Genomic DNA, 19,563 nt, shown 5'->3' with positions numbered 1-19,563 from the left:
AAGTGAAAGGAAATAAGAATGAAAGAATAAAATAAACAGATATTGTTCCATACCAGAGGCTATTTCCATGTGATCATTTGAAACATGATCTTAATCTCGATAAAAGACGAATAACGGATATTGTAGGCAAGGCACGGCACGATTACATGGTAACGGATCGAATACGATTTACAACTTGCTTAACTACCCTGTAGGCAAACAAAATGTTAAGTGGCTACAGCCGCATTCGAGGGCATTGCGACACACATACATATAATCGCAAATATTTAGAATATTGACATCCAAATAAGTGGAGAATAAGATGTTAGGCCAGACTTTTAATTTTGAAAACAAAACAAATTTATTGAACAGATCGTGTACATTGAACGAAGCAACTCCACTTCGAACTGTAATGAAATGATAGGCGATTCCCGATTTCTCAAACTAATTTCTATTGAACACGATTCAATCAACAACCTATTCAATTTGATCGACTGGCTTAATCCATTGAATCGACTTAATCCTGCATGACCACGCTTCAATTTGATATAAAGGCATTTGACACAATGACTTCGTGTGCACGGATGACACGGATACACGGATGCACGTCACCGATAACTTATCAACCACGGATTATCTGAAAACAAAAGTGTTTGAATATTTACGTTGTTTAACTGTTAATTATCATAGTATGTAAAAGAACGAACTGCAAAGTCTATTAACAAAGCAATAACCTAAACAGCATGAACAATTTTAACAGAAACAATTGACAGATTATGCTTGTCTGAACACTAAGTGTGCTGGCGCATAACACATTTTACTTCGAAGCGCTGAAATGAAATTGCACCAACCACTCAATGTAATACATATCGAGTTCAACTACATTTAGCATAAATCAACTGATAAGCGTTCATACAACTCGGTTCATTTAACAGCTACTCATCCCTTTCACACATCTTTATGAATAGTTATCTCGTAAATAATGAAGAAAATTAACTATATAGCCACCTAAGCAGCATCTGCCTGTTGCCAGGCAGCTCTGCCGCCAACAGGGTCCGACCAGAGCTCGTTCCGCGGACGTCGACAGCCTATAGCCCGGCAGAGGAAAACTGAGCAGGGTAAGCCAGCCACTCATTAGCGACACCGGTCTAGGAAGAGAAAACTGTACGAAGTGAAAGGAAATAAGAAAAAAAAGAATAAAATAAACAGATATTGTTCCATACCAGAGGCTATTTCCATGTGATCATTTGAAACATGATGTAAATCTCGATAAAAGACGATTAACGGATATTGTGGGTGGATCTCTTGCAGAAACCTAGTTATATCATATGTCGACAGCCTTCGATTGTGCTTGCTTACATAACCCTCATCAAACAAAACTTTCCCAGAATGACGACAGCAATTTTCTAAAAAAAAAAACAGCCACAAAATGATGAGCTTTCGCTTGCAATATCACATCCTAGTAGCTCAACCGCTTATTACGCGTGTTTGACCTATGCTTGCTGCAGCGCACACTTGAAACTGTCTTATGAAGACAAACTGCCTTACGAACTGCCTTATGAGCTCGGGTATATCCGTCGCGACTCGCGAGCACACAAAATATTGTTTTTTGCAGAACACCTAGACCAAGGTGCCGCATTGGCGGAATTATCATTGCATCCGGCAGTGAGCGGACACACTGACAGCGTTGAGCCAGGTCCGGGCGATATATGTGGGCCTGGTCGGTCGGGTGCTGATCTATCACAGACCTAATAAAACCAGCGCGATCTATAGGGCACGATCCAAAATCATTTCTCAGACATATGGCTTGCAGTCGGCGAGGGACCGGAGGACACCAGCTGGTATATACCGCCACGCTTCGAGAGAAAGTCTGACATTGCCGCGCGCCGCCTGATTCGGGAAGGCCACCCCTCCATATACCCCACCTACCAGACCAGTCAAATCAAATCCATCACCCCTTCGCGTTCAGACTAGCGCCGGCAAACCGCGAGCTAACGGAAAACTCAGCGCCGACAGAAATGGTGTCACGCCTCGTCGAGCGGCGCCGCTATTCCCGGACAGAGAGCCCGCTCCATCAAACGACGGACAACGACGCCGATTCTTTTGGGATCGACGTGCGCGCCGTGGCGATACGAACGGCCGATCCTGCGCCGCAGAACCAGCGCTACACGGGGACTGGCGAAGTGGATCAGGTCTACACTTCGACAGCGTTCGACACTTCCCAGACGGAACAGCAGGCTGCGACGGTGACGGTGTGTTTGTGACACTTGATCCAGGCTAGTGGGTCTTATTAGTGCAGAAGCGAGGGCTCACTTTAATGGCAAAGGTTCTATTATCTTTTTTAAAGATGTTTCGTATCATCTCTGATGGTAGTGGCACAAGGGCATTCAGGTAGTTAGTATTGGTTGTTTGGAAATGTTATATAAGCGAGAAAATTACAAGTCTGAAGACGTCTGGAAGGTTATTAGTACGGGACCTTTTGATCTTTTGACTCTTGAGTGACAAAGCAAAGGACTAACAGCTTCTCAAAACTCTGTGCACGACTTTCTGTTAAACCACATTGATCCTTGGGCCGTATCATGTGAGTTACCTCATAGGCGAGCAGTCCTGCAAGACAGTCGTAATTAATTGGATATACTTTTTTTTTAATGCTGCAGACATGCTGAGTTGGGTACCGTCATTTTTGCTCCGATCCTGCAGTGTGCCAGTGATATTGCCAGAGCACCTAACCGTACCGCCGGAGGCAGACCTCGGCGAACTATCTGTCCCTGCTCCCCCGCGCTGTCGGAGACCGAGCGTGCCGTAATTCGGCACCCAAATCCTGACCTGACGTTAGCCCGGCGCGGCCGCCCCACACGGGCCGACCTTATCTGGCTGTCGGCAGCCGCCACCAGCCGCCGGGAGCCCCCCAATCAGCAGCTAATAGAAAACCGGCGACGAGCCATCGCCGCTCCCTCTGACCTCAATCCCATCCCCGACCCAACTCCGCCGACCGAACTGAGCGAGACGCCAACTTCGGCAGCCCATCTCATCATAGCAAGACTACGCAATTAACTGAATTGAAGGGATCCAATAAGAGAGTCAACTTCTCACGTCTTCCTCGCCAAAGAGCTTAACTTAACACCGTCAGCATCCCGTACAAAACCGAAGACCGCAGCCGCTTCCTCGCGCAGTGGCGCTCTCTAATCAGAGGGTCCGACTGCCTACCGGCGTCACTGCCGGGTGGAGTCGGCAGTAAAGGTCACGTCACACCCAGCACCCGGCAGCACGACACTCGGGGTCACCGGAGCTGGACACGGACAGGTCACGGCGGTCCCCGAGGGTCACGTAGCCCGTCTCACTCACTTGATGAAGTACTGAGGCGGCAGCGGCTCGAACACGGGCACGAAGAACTTGACGACGTGCTCGTCCTGCGCGAACTTCTGCTTCAGCAAAAAGTACTCATGGTGGAGCAGAATCTCGGCGTCCACGTCCAGAACCTGTGGCCGTGGGGAGGAAAGGGTGAGGTGACGCCTTCCCTCTGTATCGTAACTTTCTGTTATCTAGTATATATCAGCTAGATTGCATGAACAGCATTAGCGAACAATAAGATCATAAACAACATCGATATCAATCAAAAAGCGCTGATGTAACCAAGATTGTACAGAAAAAAAACCTGAGATAAATATCCTATGCACCATACGTAATAAGTAAAGTTGAATTCTAAAATATTTTCAAACGCCATAATCTTCCTCACGACAAATGGTTATCCAATAACAAACCCGTTTGTCTAGAAACCATGAGCATTGAGTAGTGAACACAAATATCGCATAGTCGCCCGTCTTTGCACGCGGAGTGAACCCTATTTCCCTGGCGGCACCCACCTCCTACATATAACACACGCCGCCGTACCTGAATCCAGAAGGCTTCGGCGCGGCCGTGCACCTTTTCATCCCATTGAAAGTCGGGCGTGATGGTCAGCTCCACCTTCAGCGTTTGTCTGTGGCCGACAAAAAAACGGTCACTCCAAGATGGCGGCCAATTAACCGACAGCGGCGGCGGCACCGCAGAAACGAGCCGACGTTTCTGCGAACCACCCGTCCGCCGATTGCACACAGTCCATTTACAGAGAGAGGCACCATTTCCGCCCAACGTCCCAGTTCGATGGCGGAAGCTGCATCGGCCGGCTGAGCGCAGCGGTGCGAAAAAGAGTAAACAATGAAAAGAGAAAAGTCTGGATGGAGAAAACACATGGGGCTGGAAACATGGTTGCAGGTATGCAAGCAAAGAGAATGCTGGGTGGAAAGAGCAATTTCAACTACTGCAGTAAACCACTCGGTGACTCGGGTACAAAACGTCATCGCGTGATCATCGGATTATGATCCGTAAACTGAGCAGATATCAATTATCGCTGAATATCATATTATGCTTTTGTAAATCCAGTACACATCAAACCACAACATGGCTTGGCAACTACACCCAAAAAAGGAATGTGATACTTCCAGCTGTGTCCTGTTTATACCGAACCGTTACATAAGGTTGGCGATAATTTTCAGGCGCTGTTTCCTACCGTCCGTCCCACATCCTGCTCAGTTACCCGCCTTCCGTAAGATGCCGCGCTCGACTCACCTGGTGATGGGCTGAATGTGAGTGGACAGTTCCAGCTTCGGGAACTGATGCACATACTTGTGGATCAGCTTGCCCATCTTGGGCGCCCTGATCAGCTCACCGATCTCACTGGGTCCCAGGTCGTACAGCCTGGGGACAGACGACGGGTTAACACGGTGAGAGGGAGGTCTCGGTCGTGATGGGACAAGTGTAACGAAAGAGAGGGTCGAGGTCTCGCTGATGAGGACAACGATGGCATTCAGTTACTCTAAGGCGGAGAAGTGTTGGTCCTTGGCTCTCAACGAGAACTTTACGCACTACGATCTCTTCACTTTTCCATTGTTCGATAAAATCCCCTTTCAGCTATGCTATTAATGTGATGTATTTTACGATAGACAAGACATGAAAAATCTCAGCGGGTAGTTTATTCATTATCGCCAGGTCCGCATTGCTTACTTAATGTGCTCCATGCGTTGGCAACATACCTATACATTATTTCCAGTTCTGACTATTGTTCTTTTTATCCAACACATCAATAGAAAGACGAGTGCTTGAAGAATAATAGACTTCGAGTAGGCCGTGTGTTCAGTACCTCCGGTTTCTAAACTTAGCTAGAAATAAATAAGAAAATAATAATAAAAGCGAAGAACAATAAAAACAAAGCAAGAAAAACGTAGAATGTTCGCCGTGTAGCCAGTGCAGCGAGGCCAAAAAAAGGGAATCAAATATATCTACAAAGCGAACGCCGGCACCTTTAAATATAGCATTTGCCTTTAAATGTGTTCCCGGACACTTCATATACCGACTACAGCAGCACATCTGAGCATTGGTAGACAAAAACGGGAGCCCATTCCGCCGCTTTCAAAAGAATTGCCCGGCTCGTTCGAGGCGAACAGTCTGATTGGTTGCGGCGGCCCGTGAAAACCTCCCGCTGCCCTCGGCTTCCGCCGCGCCCTGATTGAAGTTGTTGGGCGCCGCGGCCGCCGTCGCCGGCGCGGAGGGCCCGTCAGAGACCGGCCGCGGTCGGAGCGCGGCGCTTCAATCAGTGCTGTGTGGCGGCGCGGCCGGGCGGCGGACGCCAAATCAAACGCGCCGCGCGCCACTGCACCCGGCAGTCGACCGACCGACTCATCACATCACAGGGACAGACGCGATGATGGGAGCAATCGGCACAGCTCCCGGGTTTTCCCGTATAGGACTGGTAATATTCCGTTCGAGTCTACATCTATGATAACATTGGTAATATTCCGTTCGAGTCTACATCTTTGATAAAATAGTAATTACATCCAACGTCAAAACAGGTCTAAAGAAAAGCTGAAAACACAGCAGTTTGCAAAAGATGAATGACTTGTATGCCTTTCGACAGCATAAGTTAGCCGTGCAGCTGAATAAAACTGGATTAAAAGCACCAAAAGCTTGTCTGACTCTAACAAGAAAACATTTCCACTTTTAGAAACCATTGAACCACACTGCTATGCCTGCGTAAATAGTGCAGCCTGCGTCGTCTGCCACTCATACAAAACCAGACCATAGCATAACTTCAATGAAGTTCAATGAAAACAACTGAACAGGGCGAGGTGGCTCCCATAACGGTGGTGCGCCAGCCCCACCGTAGGTCACTGTAGCTCCCGTCCTTCGAGGGCATCTCGACAGCCGCTGCCCCGCAGCAAGGGGTCCCTGCACCGTCGTGGGCGTAACAATAGCTCCCTCCTGTGCCTCACTCCACCGTCAATAGCCCCTCAATAGCCCCATAGGGGTATCAATAGGGGTATCAATAGCCCATCCTGCCCTTCACCCCGCCGTGATAGTCCCTTCCAGCGCCCAACCCGCCGGCTAAGCACTCCTCACCTCTCGAACGGGAAGCTCTTCTTCTCGATCTTCCTGACCACCTCGTCAGGGATCTTTTTGAACTGTCGCAGCGGCGACATGGACTGCCACATGCGCTTGTCGGCCATCTTGCAGAGGCTGAGCGACTTTTCGGCAAGCTGCGCCCAGCCGCGGCTCAGCACTGTCGGGCACACAGAAACGCATACATATCAGCGCACAAAGTCAGTGAGACATCTGTCAGTTGTGATTAGCGGCGGCACTTTCTTAAATGGTATGATAGACGAGGTCCACGCAGCATTACGTCGCTGGTCAGCCAGCTCAGATCACATTCAACGCACTTATTAAACATAAACGCATACATATATCAGCAGCTGCTGGCAACAATTTGCGACCGGCACAGCCAAGTATTCATCATATGTGTTTTCTGGATTTAGCACTTCATAAATGCACAATTGACGTAAGGCATTGTCGGGTGAACGGGCCGAATGGTCCAATCACAGACATATGAGGCCGCTTGAGCCGCCGTCACACGTCGGCTGCCGAAAGGCATGGCGGCCGTTTGGCCACGTAAGACGCCAGTTACCAGCCATATCCTGAGCTATGGTACGAGTCCGACAAATGGCAGCTCGCGGGTTATTGCTTTCCGGTCATCGGAATACACGAACCATGGCCGAAACAATGTAAAGAATATTTACTTTTAAATTGATTGATGATCCGCGGTGCATTCGTGGTGGTTAATAAAACAGTAGGGTTTTGGGGAAGACAAGTTCAGATGTGACCGCGTAAGTGGAAAAACTACTGAGATGACAACTTATAATAGGATTGTTGTAAGACATCGACCAGCCCTGGTAAGAATGTAGAAATATGTGAAATACCTTGTGATAAGAAGTAGGGATGGAAATATGCTCTGGGAGCCGATATCTTGTTTCCGTTACCAGGATATTGCAAATATTTACGTCATCCATCTCGTTACCCATTCAAGTATACATGTGAAAAGCTTTTATTACACTAAGTCTGTTGAACATTTTTTTCCACTATGTGATATTGCCTCACATAAAAAGCATCCCTAACAGAGAAACATCAACCGGATATGTCTTTGTTGTGCCGGCGGGGACGAGCCAAACACTCGTATGTTTTCTCAGAAAGTACCACGTACAGCCACTCAAAGGGGAAGGATGCGAAGCAAAATTGACATATACCGCGCCACTGAAACCAATTTTGAGAGGCATCTAGTTGGATTAGGCTCGCAGCCTCCCTGGAGAAAGGCAAAACTTCTTTCTTATTGTTTCGTAGCTGCTCTTATTCGTTTAAAGTTGACGCGGCGTCAGGTGTTGAAGGGCAACTTGCTGTGAAAAGCTGGTAAACTTTTGGTCCCTCAGACTCTCTCCAGGCTGTTGATTTATGCAGTATGCTAGGATGTTGCACTTTAACTCGCCCATCACCATTCGGCAAACAGCTGAGACCGTCGGCAGCCTTTATCAATGAGCGAGAAATGCCCCGTCTACGAGCACAGCAGAACTGGGACCGGATCGAGAAAAAACGTGAGCTTTGCTTGCTTACGGAAACAGACTGCGAGGCTCTTTCAGTTTACGTCTCGGAAACCTACGCATAAATATAGCAACGTCAGAAAATATCCAAATTTAACAAACTTACATCCCGTTTACTCGCACTTACACTTAACAAAGAGCAAGAATAGACAAGGAACTTCAGAGAAAGCACGCATGTATCCTTATTCGTTAATCGCAAAATATGATGAGGAAAAATGATCGTTCAAAAAGGCTGCAAAAGTCAACAAAACACAACTGATAGCACTTCTGTCTGGGGCATCGAAAGGTTTAATGTCATAGTCTCTACTCATTGAACCTAAACAATGTAAATGATTAACAGTGTTCAAAGTTTTCTTTTAATTTCGACTTAGCTGACTCAGCACTGCATAATATTACTTAGGAGATTAGCTGATGATCAGAACTCGTCATGGCTCGACTCTGAAGCATCCATTGTCTAACCAGTTCCGCGCAATTGCCCGCTTTGATGGACAAAGATTGACAAAGCTAATTAAATGATGCCGGATTGATTTCATCAGTAAATGGGCGATGACATGGATGAGTTCTAATCAATAAATTAGACCACAGGCCATTAAAGCAACTACTGTTAACGCCAGACCTCTTGAGACCCTAATTTTTCGCGATTATTTTTAAATGCATGGAAGAATTTCAACCAAGCTCAGGACATAGCCGTTTCAAGACCTGCCGAAACTTTTACAATTTATATATTTTGTCGCAAAGACCTGCCGAAACTTTTACGATTTAGATATTTTGTCGCCATTTCAACATTTCAGGCACTTCTCATTGACTCGTAATGTTAAATTTCGAGCAAGATTTTCACCCGGTGTGTAGAGGCTATCACCAGTCAGTCTGTGATACGTTATGACGTCACTGCTAAGCCCCGCCTCTGTGGTCTTGGCCTGCGGCGGTTTCGGGCCGGCGCGCGGTCACTCGCGCTGTGGCGGGGAGCGGGGACGGTCGAGCGGTGCCGATAGCCGGCGGAGTTGTGCGTAACGTCTTGTCTGACATTGCCCAAAGAGCGACTTGATGACTGAGGAGCCATAAATGCTCAATGCGCATTGCTTGTACAATGCTGATATGTTCGCTGATATTTGTTTTATTATTTATAAGCTGCAAATGACGGGCAGATGGCATATAACTGACATAAGGTTAGGAAATATTCACCCGCATTTAAAGCCTATGGCGTTGCAGATAATGCGATAATGGGATGTCGGATGTCATCAAGTAGCTCCTGATTTGTACATCGCTATGCACCCATCGACCAGCGCAATAATTAGCTAATTGCCTTCGTTTCACATCATAAGGCTCGCTCGTATTTCACCAAACAGATCACCAAACAGATATCCTACATCGAAAATCGTATTTGTTAGGAATCGTTAACGTTTGTTCGAAGCATGTGTGAGTAGAAGATTGAGGATTGATGGTCCTCTTGGTCCCATATACCTACAAGAGTCAACAAGAGCCTAACATTTACTAGACCGTCTGCTGCAATTGATTCATAGCACGTGAAACGTCAGCGAAATTCATAGCCCTTTACAGATGGCAGGGGTGTCGTTTGTACAGAGGTCGCTGATGGGCACGGGTCAATGCTGCAGTCGTGGGCGGAGCCTAATGTCATATGACGTATGAAAGCCTCTATCCAGGATGGAAAAACAGTTAACATTACGAGTCAATGACAAGTGCCACAAATATTTAAGTGACAACAAAATGTAATTGAAGAAAAAGTTTCGGCAGGTCTTGAAACCGCTATTTCCTAAATATGGTTGAAATTATTCCACGCATTTAAAAATAATCGCGAAAAATTAGGGTCTCAAGGCGTTTGGCGTTAACAGTAGGTGCAATTAGTCAGAATCTTCAAAGGCGCACTCCAAAGCCGCTCAGTCAGACCCGAGGCAAATTATCAGAAGGAGAGTCACATACGAGCGAAGGGAGCTACCGACAGAGACGTCTCCACCACTCCTCGACAGCAGACGGAAGCAGAAGCGAATTTCGTCTCTGAACCCCTCGCGGACAAACTCGCAGACTCGGCCTTTGGTCGCAGCGGGAATAGGCAGTACGATCGGCAAACATGTGTAGCTGAGGTGCAAACAAAACAAAACCGTCAAATGTGTTTTTCCAATAGTCGCAAAGGCTTTTCTTCTTTCCCGTCTCCTTGATCTGCGACGAATTCTCATCTCCCGGCTTACGACCGCGTTCGTTCGGGCGGTCTCGGCCTCAATATTGTGTGTGCCGGTGCCTGTCATCGCGGACGTAAAGTGCTGTCCGCGCAAAGGGTGGTCAACAACATAGAACTCCTACACAATTAGCGGAAGTTTAGAACTTTGCCCCGAAAAACAACACTTACGTCCTCGCCTCACGACAACTTCCAGCACTATTGTCCCAGTATACTGATCAAGGTCTCATTGCGTCATTCCGGTACCAAGGTTACAATATCTATTGCAATACAGGCGAGTCTTCCCCTCAGTAATCTTGCTAAGCAAACATTCTTCTTCGTAAACCTGAGCCAATGCTGTCGACAATATTGCGACAGAAGAGAGCTAGAGCGCTGCGGTTGGTCGCCATCCGCTGCTCTCTACACATAGACGAAGGAGGAGTGCGGAAGGGCCCAGGACAGTCTAGGGAGGTCACACTGAGTAGTTAAGTAATGTTGGTCACACTAACCGATCTCGTAGATGGCTCGCATCAGCCGGCCGGCCGACTGCGTCACGAACACCATGTCGGCCATCAGCGCGAAGCCGTCCAGTTTCAGCTGCGAGATGTAGGCCTGCAGCAGGATGTTGATCTTGGCGCTCGGCTCCTCGATCGACTCCTGTCCGGTGATCAGGGGGAAGTGTCAGAGGTCAGAGGGTCAGCGGCGGGTCAGCTGGTCAGCGGTCAGCGGTCAGGGATCGGGAGGTTAAGGTCATGGAGGCTAAGGATCAGGGGCTGACAGTTGGGGGTTAAGGGTTATGCGTCAGGGGTTAAGGGTTTAGAAGGCAAGAAGTCAGCAGTAGAGGGTCGAGGTTCAGAAGTCAGGAGTCAGAGTAAGATGTTGGGGCAGAATGCCAGGGGTCATGGGTTGGGCGCTGAGGATCAGCAATTAGCGGTCAGTGCCAGCAGTGGGAGGTCACATGTGGGATTCAGATGTCAGGAAACCGTTGTCAGGAAATAGAGGTAGAACAAAGGGCTATTAAAGGTCATTGAGATAATGGATCAGAGGAACATCGGAAGCAGACTGGGTTCAAGGGTCAGCATATTTGCGAGACATGTTCTAACAGACATGTTCTCTTATGCGTACCACCGCAGTCGGTTGGATCAAACACCCATACAGCTCTACACACATCCAGTCCCAGGTCTGCCCGTCCCCTACCGCACCTTGATGGGCACGGGCACACGCTCCATCAGTTTGGAGAGCTCCAGCTTCTCCTCCTCTCGGACGCCAACGTTGCGGAACTCTCCCGAGAGGGAGAACACGCGGAACAGCTCGATCTCGGAGAGCGTGGGCTTCAGCAGCTGGTTGTAGGTTTGTACCGTCTGGTGCGTCAGGTAGAAATGGCTGGCGATCCGACCCAGCTCAGTCACCTGTCGGCGAAACGGAGAGTGAGTGAGAGTGAGAGTGAGAGTGAGAGAGAGAAAGAGAGAAAGAGAGAGAAAGAGAGAGAGAGAGAGCGAGAGAGAGAGAGAGAGAGAGAGAGAGAGAGAGAGAGAGAGAGAGAGAGAGAGAGAGAGAGAGAGAAAGAGAGAGAGCGAGAGAGAGAGAGAGAGAGAGAGTCGATACTGCACCCGAAGCGATAGAGGGCGAGAGAGTGGTGAGTCCTGCCGGAGACCCGCATAATGCAGGCATTACACATTTGCATAAATGCATACAAGTTGATGGTGTACTGGGAGTTCCAGAAACTGGATTCGTATATCCAGAAGGAGGATATTATTTCTTGGAAAAGGTTTGCGTCACTGCAATAACAAAGGACTAATGAACATTCGATACATGACGCAAGACCACTTAGGTGGCAATATCCTGCATCGAGATATGTGCCAGGTGCCTTCCTCAATAAGTTGCAGTTTTGCCGCACTCACAGAGTATCCACTTTCAGTTCAGAAGCAATAAGGTTCTCCTATCAAAATCCGCGAACGTCAATGGCTGCCAGCGATCGCATTCACTGGCCTACACGATGACGTCATTGCAGTGACCCGAACTAACGTCAGACGGGCGAGCGTTTTGCACCGCGGCTCCCACGCCTGGAGGCAAAGGTCGCTTATCTAAGCTTCGCGCCGCCGGGATCCTGGTTTACAGCCTTTCGGCGACATTCACGCACGCGGGTTAGACGAGCACCCCGTCAATTATTGACCAGTGGGGGTCGTAGAAGCGAGTACGGTCGCCTGGACGTTATTAGCCCACGTGTCGCGGTGTACCCCGCGCGCCGGGGGCGGTCCGCTGGCGGCGCGTGGGTCCGCGGCGGCCCAGTCGGCCCCAGCCGGCCGGCGTCGACCGCTCAGGGGAACGGTCAGCGCCGCTGTCCCTGATGACATTCATGAATGCCAGAGCGCACGGGCCAGCTCGTATTTTTCATCATGATTGTCGGCGCCCGGCCGGCATGACCCCATCAAACGCGCCATCCCTGGTGGCTGGATCGGCCGCTGCGGGGGCGACATCGGCCGCACGGGGCGGGGGACGCCCTCAGCCGTCATCCAGCACCCTCCGACGCAGACGGGCGCTCCCGAGTGCCGCGGCTGACGGCTTGCCGCCCGACGAACCATCATATCGAATGCATACGGCCGAGATGGGCCGCGAAGCCCCAATAGCCGCTGAGATATGCAGAAGTTAGGGCGGCTGCCAACTCGACGACTGGGTTCGATCAACAGAGATGGCATGAAATGTGCCGAGATTTGGCAGGCATCGGCGCGCCTCACACAGACGCAGAGCCCCGGCGCGAGTTAAATAACGCAACAGATGGGGTTCAGCCGGGAAAGTGGGAGGTTGGCTGAAGTACTCCTCTGTTCACTAATCAGAGCCTACGCTTCCGAGTGATCGGCATATTCTTAATTGCTATAAGTCACGAGGTTATTCAACGGTCATGGGAAAAAAGCTAAAGTTAACATAAACGTAAAAAGTTATAAACAAGCAGCAGTTGACAGGAGCTTATACGGTAGACGAAAGCAAGCCCCAAACTTCCCCGGAGAAAAAGAAACTAATTAGCCCCCAATTCCATCAGGCAAAAAATGTTTTCATCGAACAGTCGTCACCCCAATGCGACTATCTATCTTGCACTCTGCACCGCTAGTTGGACAACTCCCGCCGTGCTAGCCGCTAACTCCCGCCGTGCTAGCCGCTAACTCCCGCCGTGCTACCCGCTAACCCCCGCTGTGCCCAGGGTATATAGAACAACGGGTACACCAACGACGCGGAAAGCGCCCATTTTACCTGGATGAGTTACATGGAAGGTGATATATTTTTTGAATATGGAATAAATAGAGTATTCCATCCTGACGAGTAAAGCCAAATTCATAAAGCAGTTATTTTTAAATTATATGAACCAGAAATAACATACTAACCATAGTTTAAAACTTAGGATAAAGTTAGTTGAAAAGCCTATAGTTGATACTAAAATGGAAGGAATCTATGGAAGGCGGAAATGGCGCAGCTGTTCCATTCTTTAAATGTGTTCGCAAGCAGGATTTACGCGATGCTAGCGACATCTATTTATGTAATCGGGGACGCTCATTGGCTGATCGAGTCCGTGAGCAGTATCGATAACTTACGCTAGTACAGGGTTGAGGCAATGTGCGCATGCGCAGGAACTAGTGCCCTCATGGAGGGGCTGTTGGTACCTCGGGCAGCGCCCAATGCTTTTTGGACCTGTGATGGCCTCCGCATCGAAAAACGCTAGATAAAAAGGTTGTAGAGGAAGCTTTAGGCTACCTTTCCCCACAATAATATTGGCAGTTTATCTTTTAGCTTACGTGTGGGGCTCGCTTGAAAAAGGTCGATTTAACATGCAAACCCTATGGGGTAGTAGTTTTTGAGCGCCCATTTGGCCTAATGCTACCAACTGTTACTGGCTACCCCTGGCTGTGCCAGCCGCCAGCCATACCTGCAGCAGCCCGGTCTTGCGCTCGTATTTGACCAGCCCCGACTTGTCGAGTGCCAGGGCGGCGGTGTGCACAAGGTCGGCCCGACGGCCCTCCAGCAGCGGGTCCGCCTCCACCATGTCGTGGCTGACACCGTACAGTGCCGGCGAGCGGAGCATTCTGAGGGGAAAACAGAGAGGTCAGGAGAGACAGACAGACAACGTATCGTGCCGGCGAGCGGAGCATTTTGAAGGGAAACAGAGATAAGAGTCAGGAGAGGCAGGTACACATGATAAGCATCACATAACACCGGCGATATTAACATCCTGAGAGCACAGAAAACAGTGACACTCGGGAGTGACGAAAAGAGCGCCGGGAGCAAAGCATCCTGAGGTGACCAAAGATCTAGCCAGGAGGAACAGATAGCCGCGTGCAGAGTGACTCCGTGAACAGAGCATCCTGAGGAACCAGAAATAGTGTCAGGAGCGACAGAACATGGGGCCAGGAGGGACAGACAGACGGAGTACATGTATAACACTGGTGAACTGAATACTAAGGGGACCAGAGATAGAGTCAGGACTAGGAGGAACAGATAAAGCGCCATATAGTGTCGCACATTCCCTATCCTGAGGGGCAGGAACTAGGGAAAGCCCAACGGGGCAAAATGGCGTTACAGTCCTGCGAGCAGAGAATCGCGAGGGACAAGAGATACGAGGCAGTCGGGATAGGATCTGACGGACAGCGGTATAGCAATCATGGCGAACGAAGTATCCTGAGATACGGCAGACCGGATAATAGTTATTTGTCAGGAGGGACGGACGGCGGTACAAAGAGGTCAGTTGGCGACATACTATTACCGGCATTGTTTGTGTCAGCGACAGCAATAACCAGTACCTAAAGGAGCATAAAATATCACAGAATCCAAATAATTAGATACATTACTGCGCAAAGATGTAAGGCGCCCATTTCTGGAACTGGAACAAAGACTGCCAGCACAGACAATGGATATCGTGAAACAACCCAACAAAATATACAGAAATACCTCGAGCAGTCCTCAGTCGGGAGCTACCAGGCGCAAGCAATAGACAGCAGTCTCATTTGACGTTACGGCAGTCGCGGCTCGCCGACCGAACATCAATACGAATGTGTTCAGCCAACTACACTGCACACAAATTGTCCAGACTAACTACATAGACAACAAGCCGAGACACAGCAACGAGTTACCAGGAAGGCCACACAGTCACATTCACACAAACGTGCCTCACATAGGCAGCCATGGCAGTGCCAGCGTCTCTGAATTGTCAGTTACAACGGCACAGTCGGCATCTCGCGAGGTTTAGACGTCCAATCACCACTGGCTATTCATCTCGAGTGCTTAATAAGCGCCGCTAAGCGCCGGCCGTTTCGGCGAAGTGCAGCAGGATATGGGATGAGGATTTCAACTCGCAGATAAAAGCGGCCACACGCCACTGAGCACAATGCGCTGAGTGACTGCTGAGCTCACGTTCCAGCTGTCCAATAAAAGCTTTTCTTCCAACAAATTCAATAGAAATGTTTCATTCTGTCAGCATATCACCGGGGAGGAATAAAGCGGACGATTTATCTCCGCCGGCTGACTTTCAAAGCACCTTAACTACCGCCGAAATGGAAAACAACAGCCTGCTAAAGAAATCAACACGCGTTTTTAAAACATCACGAAGTGGATACCCATTGTCAGGCCAGCCGTGCTAGATGGCATTTACAGAGTTGCCGACGTTCATTGTCCCATTCCATTCCTTCCCTTGTGGCACGTACCGTACGTAGAGGTATGTGTATCCGAGCCAGTTGACAGCGTCGCGGACGTTTTTCACCGTGCCCAGCACAACCTCGGCGTTCAGCGTGTCAGATAGCCGTGCTACCATCTGGCGGCAAACGAACGAAGCTGTGAGTCGGCGCACCACCGCCAAGTCACATTGCAGAAGGGAAGCAGGCAGTTACAGCTTCTAGTGACATATTTAGCAAACTTATCAAATACGACGTACTTTTATCTAAATCACCTATCAATGAAGTAAACTACCGAAGTTTTCCAGCCTATCGTGATATTTTCTTAGTTCTATGTAAAAGATACGGCAAGAACCTCACTTTATCTACGCCACGACACATTCTTTGACTGAACTGGTTTCATATATTCTCAGGCGCAGGCCCGTCCCCTGCAGGTCTGCCGCCAGCTATCACACCACCACAGCGCCCACTACCGACCTGCGACTCGACGGGCAGCTGCTGGTTGAGCAGTGACAAGTAGTACTGCAGCTCCGAGTGGTTGGTGATCAGAATGCCCTCGCCCTTGGTGTCGTACTGCGGTCGACCGGCGCGACCCAGCATCTGTCCAACGGAGGCGCACGGTCAGACACGGAGAGTGGCGCGGGTTGTGGTGGAGAATATCACGAAATGATAGGTATTGGGGTAGATAATTGGCAGGCATAAGCAGATCTTGAGCTACAATATAAATATCAGATTAGTTGGTTTATCAGTAGGTGAGTTTTTAGCAATGTTTGTGGCACACACTACCTGGAACACATCCAGCGGCTCCTAGCCAGCCACTTTGCCCCGTCACTCCAGAGCTACATCCCAGTAACAGTTGCCACCTACACTGTAACTCACCTGAAGCACGTCGAGGGCGCCCAGCTCTGTCCATCGGCCCTTCTCTGGGTTGTACACCTGGGTGCCCTTGATGATGACCGTGTGCGCCGGCAGGTTCACACCCCAGGCCAGCGTGGCCGTCGACACCAGAACCTGGAGGCAGCAGAACATAGCGTCACAGGGAGCACTGTTCAGGATGGATTGTGGAAGCAGTGCTGAACGGCATCAATGACATGAGCACGGTGTCTCGTGAAAACTACGGACTCAGATATAGTAGTAAACAAGGCATTCGCTGACAGCAGGCGCTATTATTACTAGCACTGGAAGAGGAGACACAAATTCACCATCCATCATAGACCAAAGGTTCCCCAAAAGTTCCATGAGTCGCCGAGTCTGACGATGAGTCACTGACGTGTTCGGATATGTCAGATCTCACCTGGATATGCCGGATCTCACCTGGATATGCCGATCGGCGAACAGATCCTCGACCAGCGTCCTGTCCACGCGCGTCATGCCGGCGTGGTGGATCGCAAAGCCGTACGGCAGCAGGTCCTTCAGCTCCAGGTTCTTCACCTGGAAAACGACAGAAACGGAATGTGAGAAAAGGCTACCGGACTCGGTAAAGTTACAAGATGGCATGGACAGGAAAACCTACTGAATGCAGATATTTAAGGACCCATCTCTTTAGCTGTAAAAATAATTCCGTAACTGTAATGCTAACTTCCAAGTAAAACCAGCCAGCAGTTGGTGTTACCTACCTACCTCCTGTAATAAGTCCTTTGTATTATCCGTAGGAAAAATGACACAATTCAGCAGCAGCTGTAGCTGGGTACGTCAGTCCCTCACTCGTGCCCTGGTAACCCCGCACTGACCGTCATCGATCAGTCCAACGATTCCGCTACTGTCCTCCTTCGGGCTACCCGGCGTTCCCACCGGTCCCGCCTACCCGTCCCTCAGCTGTCCGCCCTTCTCACCTGTTCTGCCTCAGTTCGCAGCACCTCCGTGGACGCGGATCCCTCGCGCAGGAACTGACCGAGCGTGTCCTTCTCCAGGCACATGTCACGCACAGCCCGCGCCGTCTTGCCAGTCTCCTTGCGCGAGTGTACGAAGATGAGCACCTGGGGGAGACGGGTGCACCAGCCGGCAGAAAGGGAGATCAGTGGCGTAAGCGAGAGTGGATGTCAGCTCGTGTCGAAAACGGGGCCAGCATGAATAAGCGGGCCGAAACAGTATAAAACGGTGAAATAGCTTATTCGTCAACAGCGCTGGAACATCATAATGTAACTTGAAAAAGATGACACCATAATCCTTATGTATATATAACATGATTCATGTTATCTATGCCTCATGTTGACAAAAAGTCAGCTTAGGGAAAAATATTTTCATCAGAGCAGACGGCGCCAAGAATCTGCCATGAATAGGAACAAAAAATTTCCGTCCAAAATTAAATGTCCACCAGCCTGAGTGTTTTCAATCAAGCAAAGTAGCGGGCGAACCCACACTCAATCCCGCAAAGTTCCATCTCCTGACCTGGTTCTTTCCCGCGTGCTCGATGACCTTTTCGTAGACGATTTCGTTCATGACCTGGAAGCGTTTGATGGCCTTCTTCTCAGTGACGCCGATGTATTGCTGCTCCAGCGGAACCGGGCGGAACGAGTTGTCGAAATAAAACAGACCCTGAAAAAGATAGGGAGAAAGATGGTGAGGGCAATCGTCTCAGCCATCACCACATACGACAGAAGACCGTGCCTGAAAAAGCAGGCGGCGATGCATACGAGTAAAATGTTTGACAGAAATCGTTACCGGTCACATTCGATGTGCTATACGAAAGCGATAACAAAAAAGGAAATGATGTTTAAAAAAAAAACTGATCATAGCACCCACTTTACAACCGCACTGTCCAGCTCAAGGCAAGCATAGATCCATATTAGCTGCAGTTCAGCAGCCCACAATCAAAACAGCTCCCATCCACACATATTAATCCCATTCCCAGCTCCTCTCTCCTCCCCCTCCCCCCGTTTCTCACCGTGTCCGGTTTGACTCTCAGGAACATGGCCACGTCGTGGTAGTTGGGCAGCGTGGCCGACAGGCCGACCAGGCGCACCTGCTCCTGTGTGAGCTCCATGTTACGAATGGTGCGCGCCACCAGCGCCTCCAGTACCGGGCCCCGCTCGTCGTGCAGCAGGTGGATCTCGTCCTGAAGCAGAGGGACAGGGGTGAGATGAGAACTGGCGGGCGACCGGCGAATAATCTTGCGAATTGACTTTTTCACAGGGAAAACAAGATTGAGAAACAATGTGACAGGGCATGGGCTAGAGAGAAGGCATCAGCGACAAGTCGTTAACAAGCACTACTTCTCAGTTTTTTTTTTTTCATGACAAAACGATTATCAAGTTGTATTGGAACGACGGTAAGAATGAGTGATGCAAATTCCAAACCCAGCACAAATAGCTGCAAACTCTAATAGCTCATTATTACCCTCCCCCCATCCCCCACACTGCATGGCCTGCGAGCTTCACGTCAACTCACGAAGATCATGAGGCGGACGAGCTGCGTGAACGTGCGCTCGCCGCCCTTCCTGGTGATGATGTCCCACTTCTCCGGCGTACAGACAATGATCTGGGTGCTGACGATCTGGTCTCGGGACAGCTGGTGGTCGCCCGTCAGCTCCGACACCGTGATGTTGTATGCCGACAGACGCTGCGGACGGGGCGGGAGAACGGTTAGCAGTTAGCACCACCGACCGGGGGCGCTACGATAGACAGTGCAAGGGCAACACGACAGGGGAGCTAGGTAGCCACACGTAAGCCATCTTATTGGATATCACTCAATCATCCATCGTCAGAGCGTTACAAATGACAAGCACATACCAATGTATTTGTACAAAAAAAAAAAAAAATGTCGGAAGACCATGGAAAGTCGGTAGTGATGAACGCGGTAT

General features: G+C 49.6%; 1 protein-coding gene across 1 annotated transcript in view; it reads right to left on the bottom strand.

Annotated features, from left to right (window-relative positions):
• The window catches only part of LOC122368239 (putative U5 small nuclear ribonucleoprotein 200 kDa helicase), a gene marked incomplete at its 3' end in the record, with an annotated part of 61,050 nt that overhangs the window by 32,755 nt on the left and 8,732 nt on the right, over positions 1-19,563 (bottom strand). The window contains exons 9-23 of the mRNA XM_043341975.1: positions 19,152-19,322; positions 18,649-18,819; positions 18,153-18,299; positions 17,597-17,740; positions 17,079-17,195; positions 16,644-16,775; positions 16,242-16,364; positions 15,798-15,904; positions 14,027-14,183; positions 11,313-11,519; positions 10,620-10,767; positions 6,415-6,574; positions 4,588-4,716; positions 3,871-3,958; positions 3,325-3,458 (exon numbers count right to left, since the gene is read on the bottom strand). Coding sequence (XP_043197910.1) covers positions 3,325-3,458; positions 3,871-3,958; positions 4,588-4,716; positions 6,415-6,574; positions 10,620-10,767; positions 11,313-11,519; positions 14,027-14,183; positions 15,798-15,904; positions 16,242-16,364; positions 16,644-16,775; positions 17,079-17,195; positions 17,597-17,740; positions 18,153-18,299; positions 18,649-18,819; positions 19,152-19,322 — 2,135 coding nt within the window. The remainder of the gene's footprint in view (positions 1-3,324; positions 3,459-3,870; positions 3,959-4,587; positions 4,717-6,414; positions 6,575-10,619; positions 10,768-11,312; positions 11,520-14,026; positions 14,184-15,797; positions 15,905-16,241; positions 16,365-16,643; positions 16,776-17,078; positions 17,196-17,596; positions 17,741-18,152; positions 18,300-18,648; positions 18,820-19,151; positions 19,323-19,563) is intronic.

The sequence above is a fragment of the Amphibalanus amphitrite genome, unplaced genomic scaffold (genome assembly GCF_019059575.1).
Source record: "Amphibalanus amphitrite isolate SeventyFive unplaced genomic scaffold, NRLGWU_Aamphi_draft 000933F_arrow, whole genome shotgun sequence".
Classification (NCBI taxonomy): Eukaryota; Metazoa; Arthropoda; class Thecostraca; order Balanomorpha; family Balanidae; genus Amphibalanus; species Amphibalanus amphitrite.
Note: the sequence above shows the minus strand (reverse complement) of the source record. Positions and strands in the feature narration are given on the sequence as shown.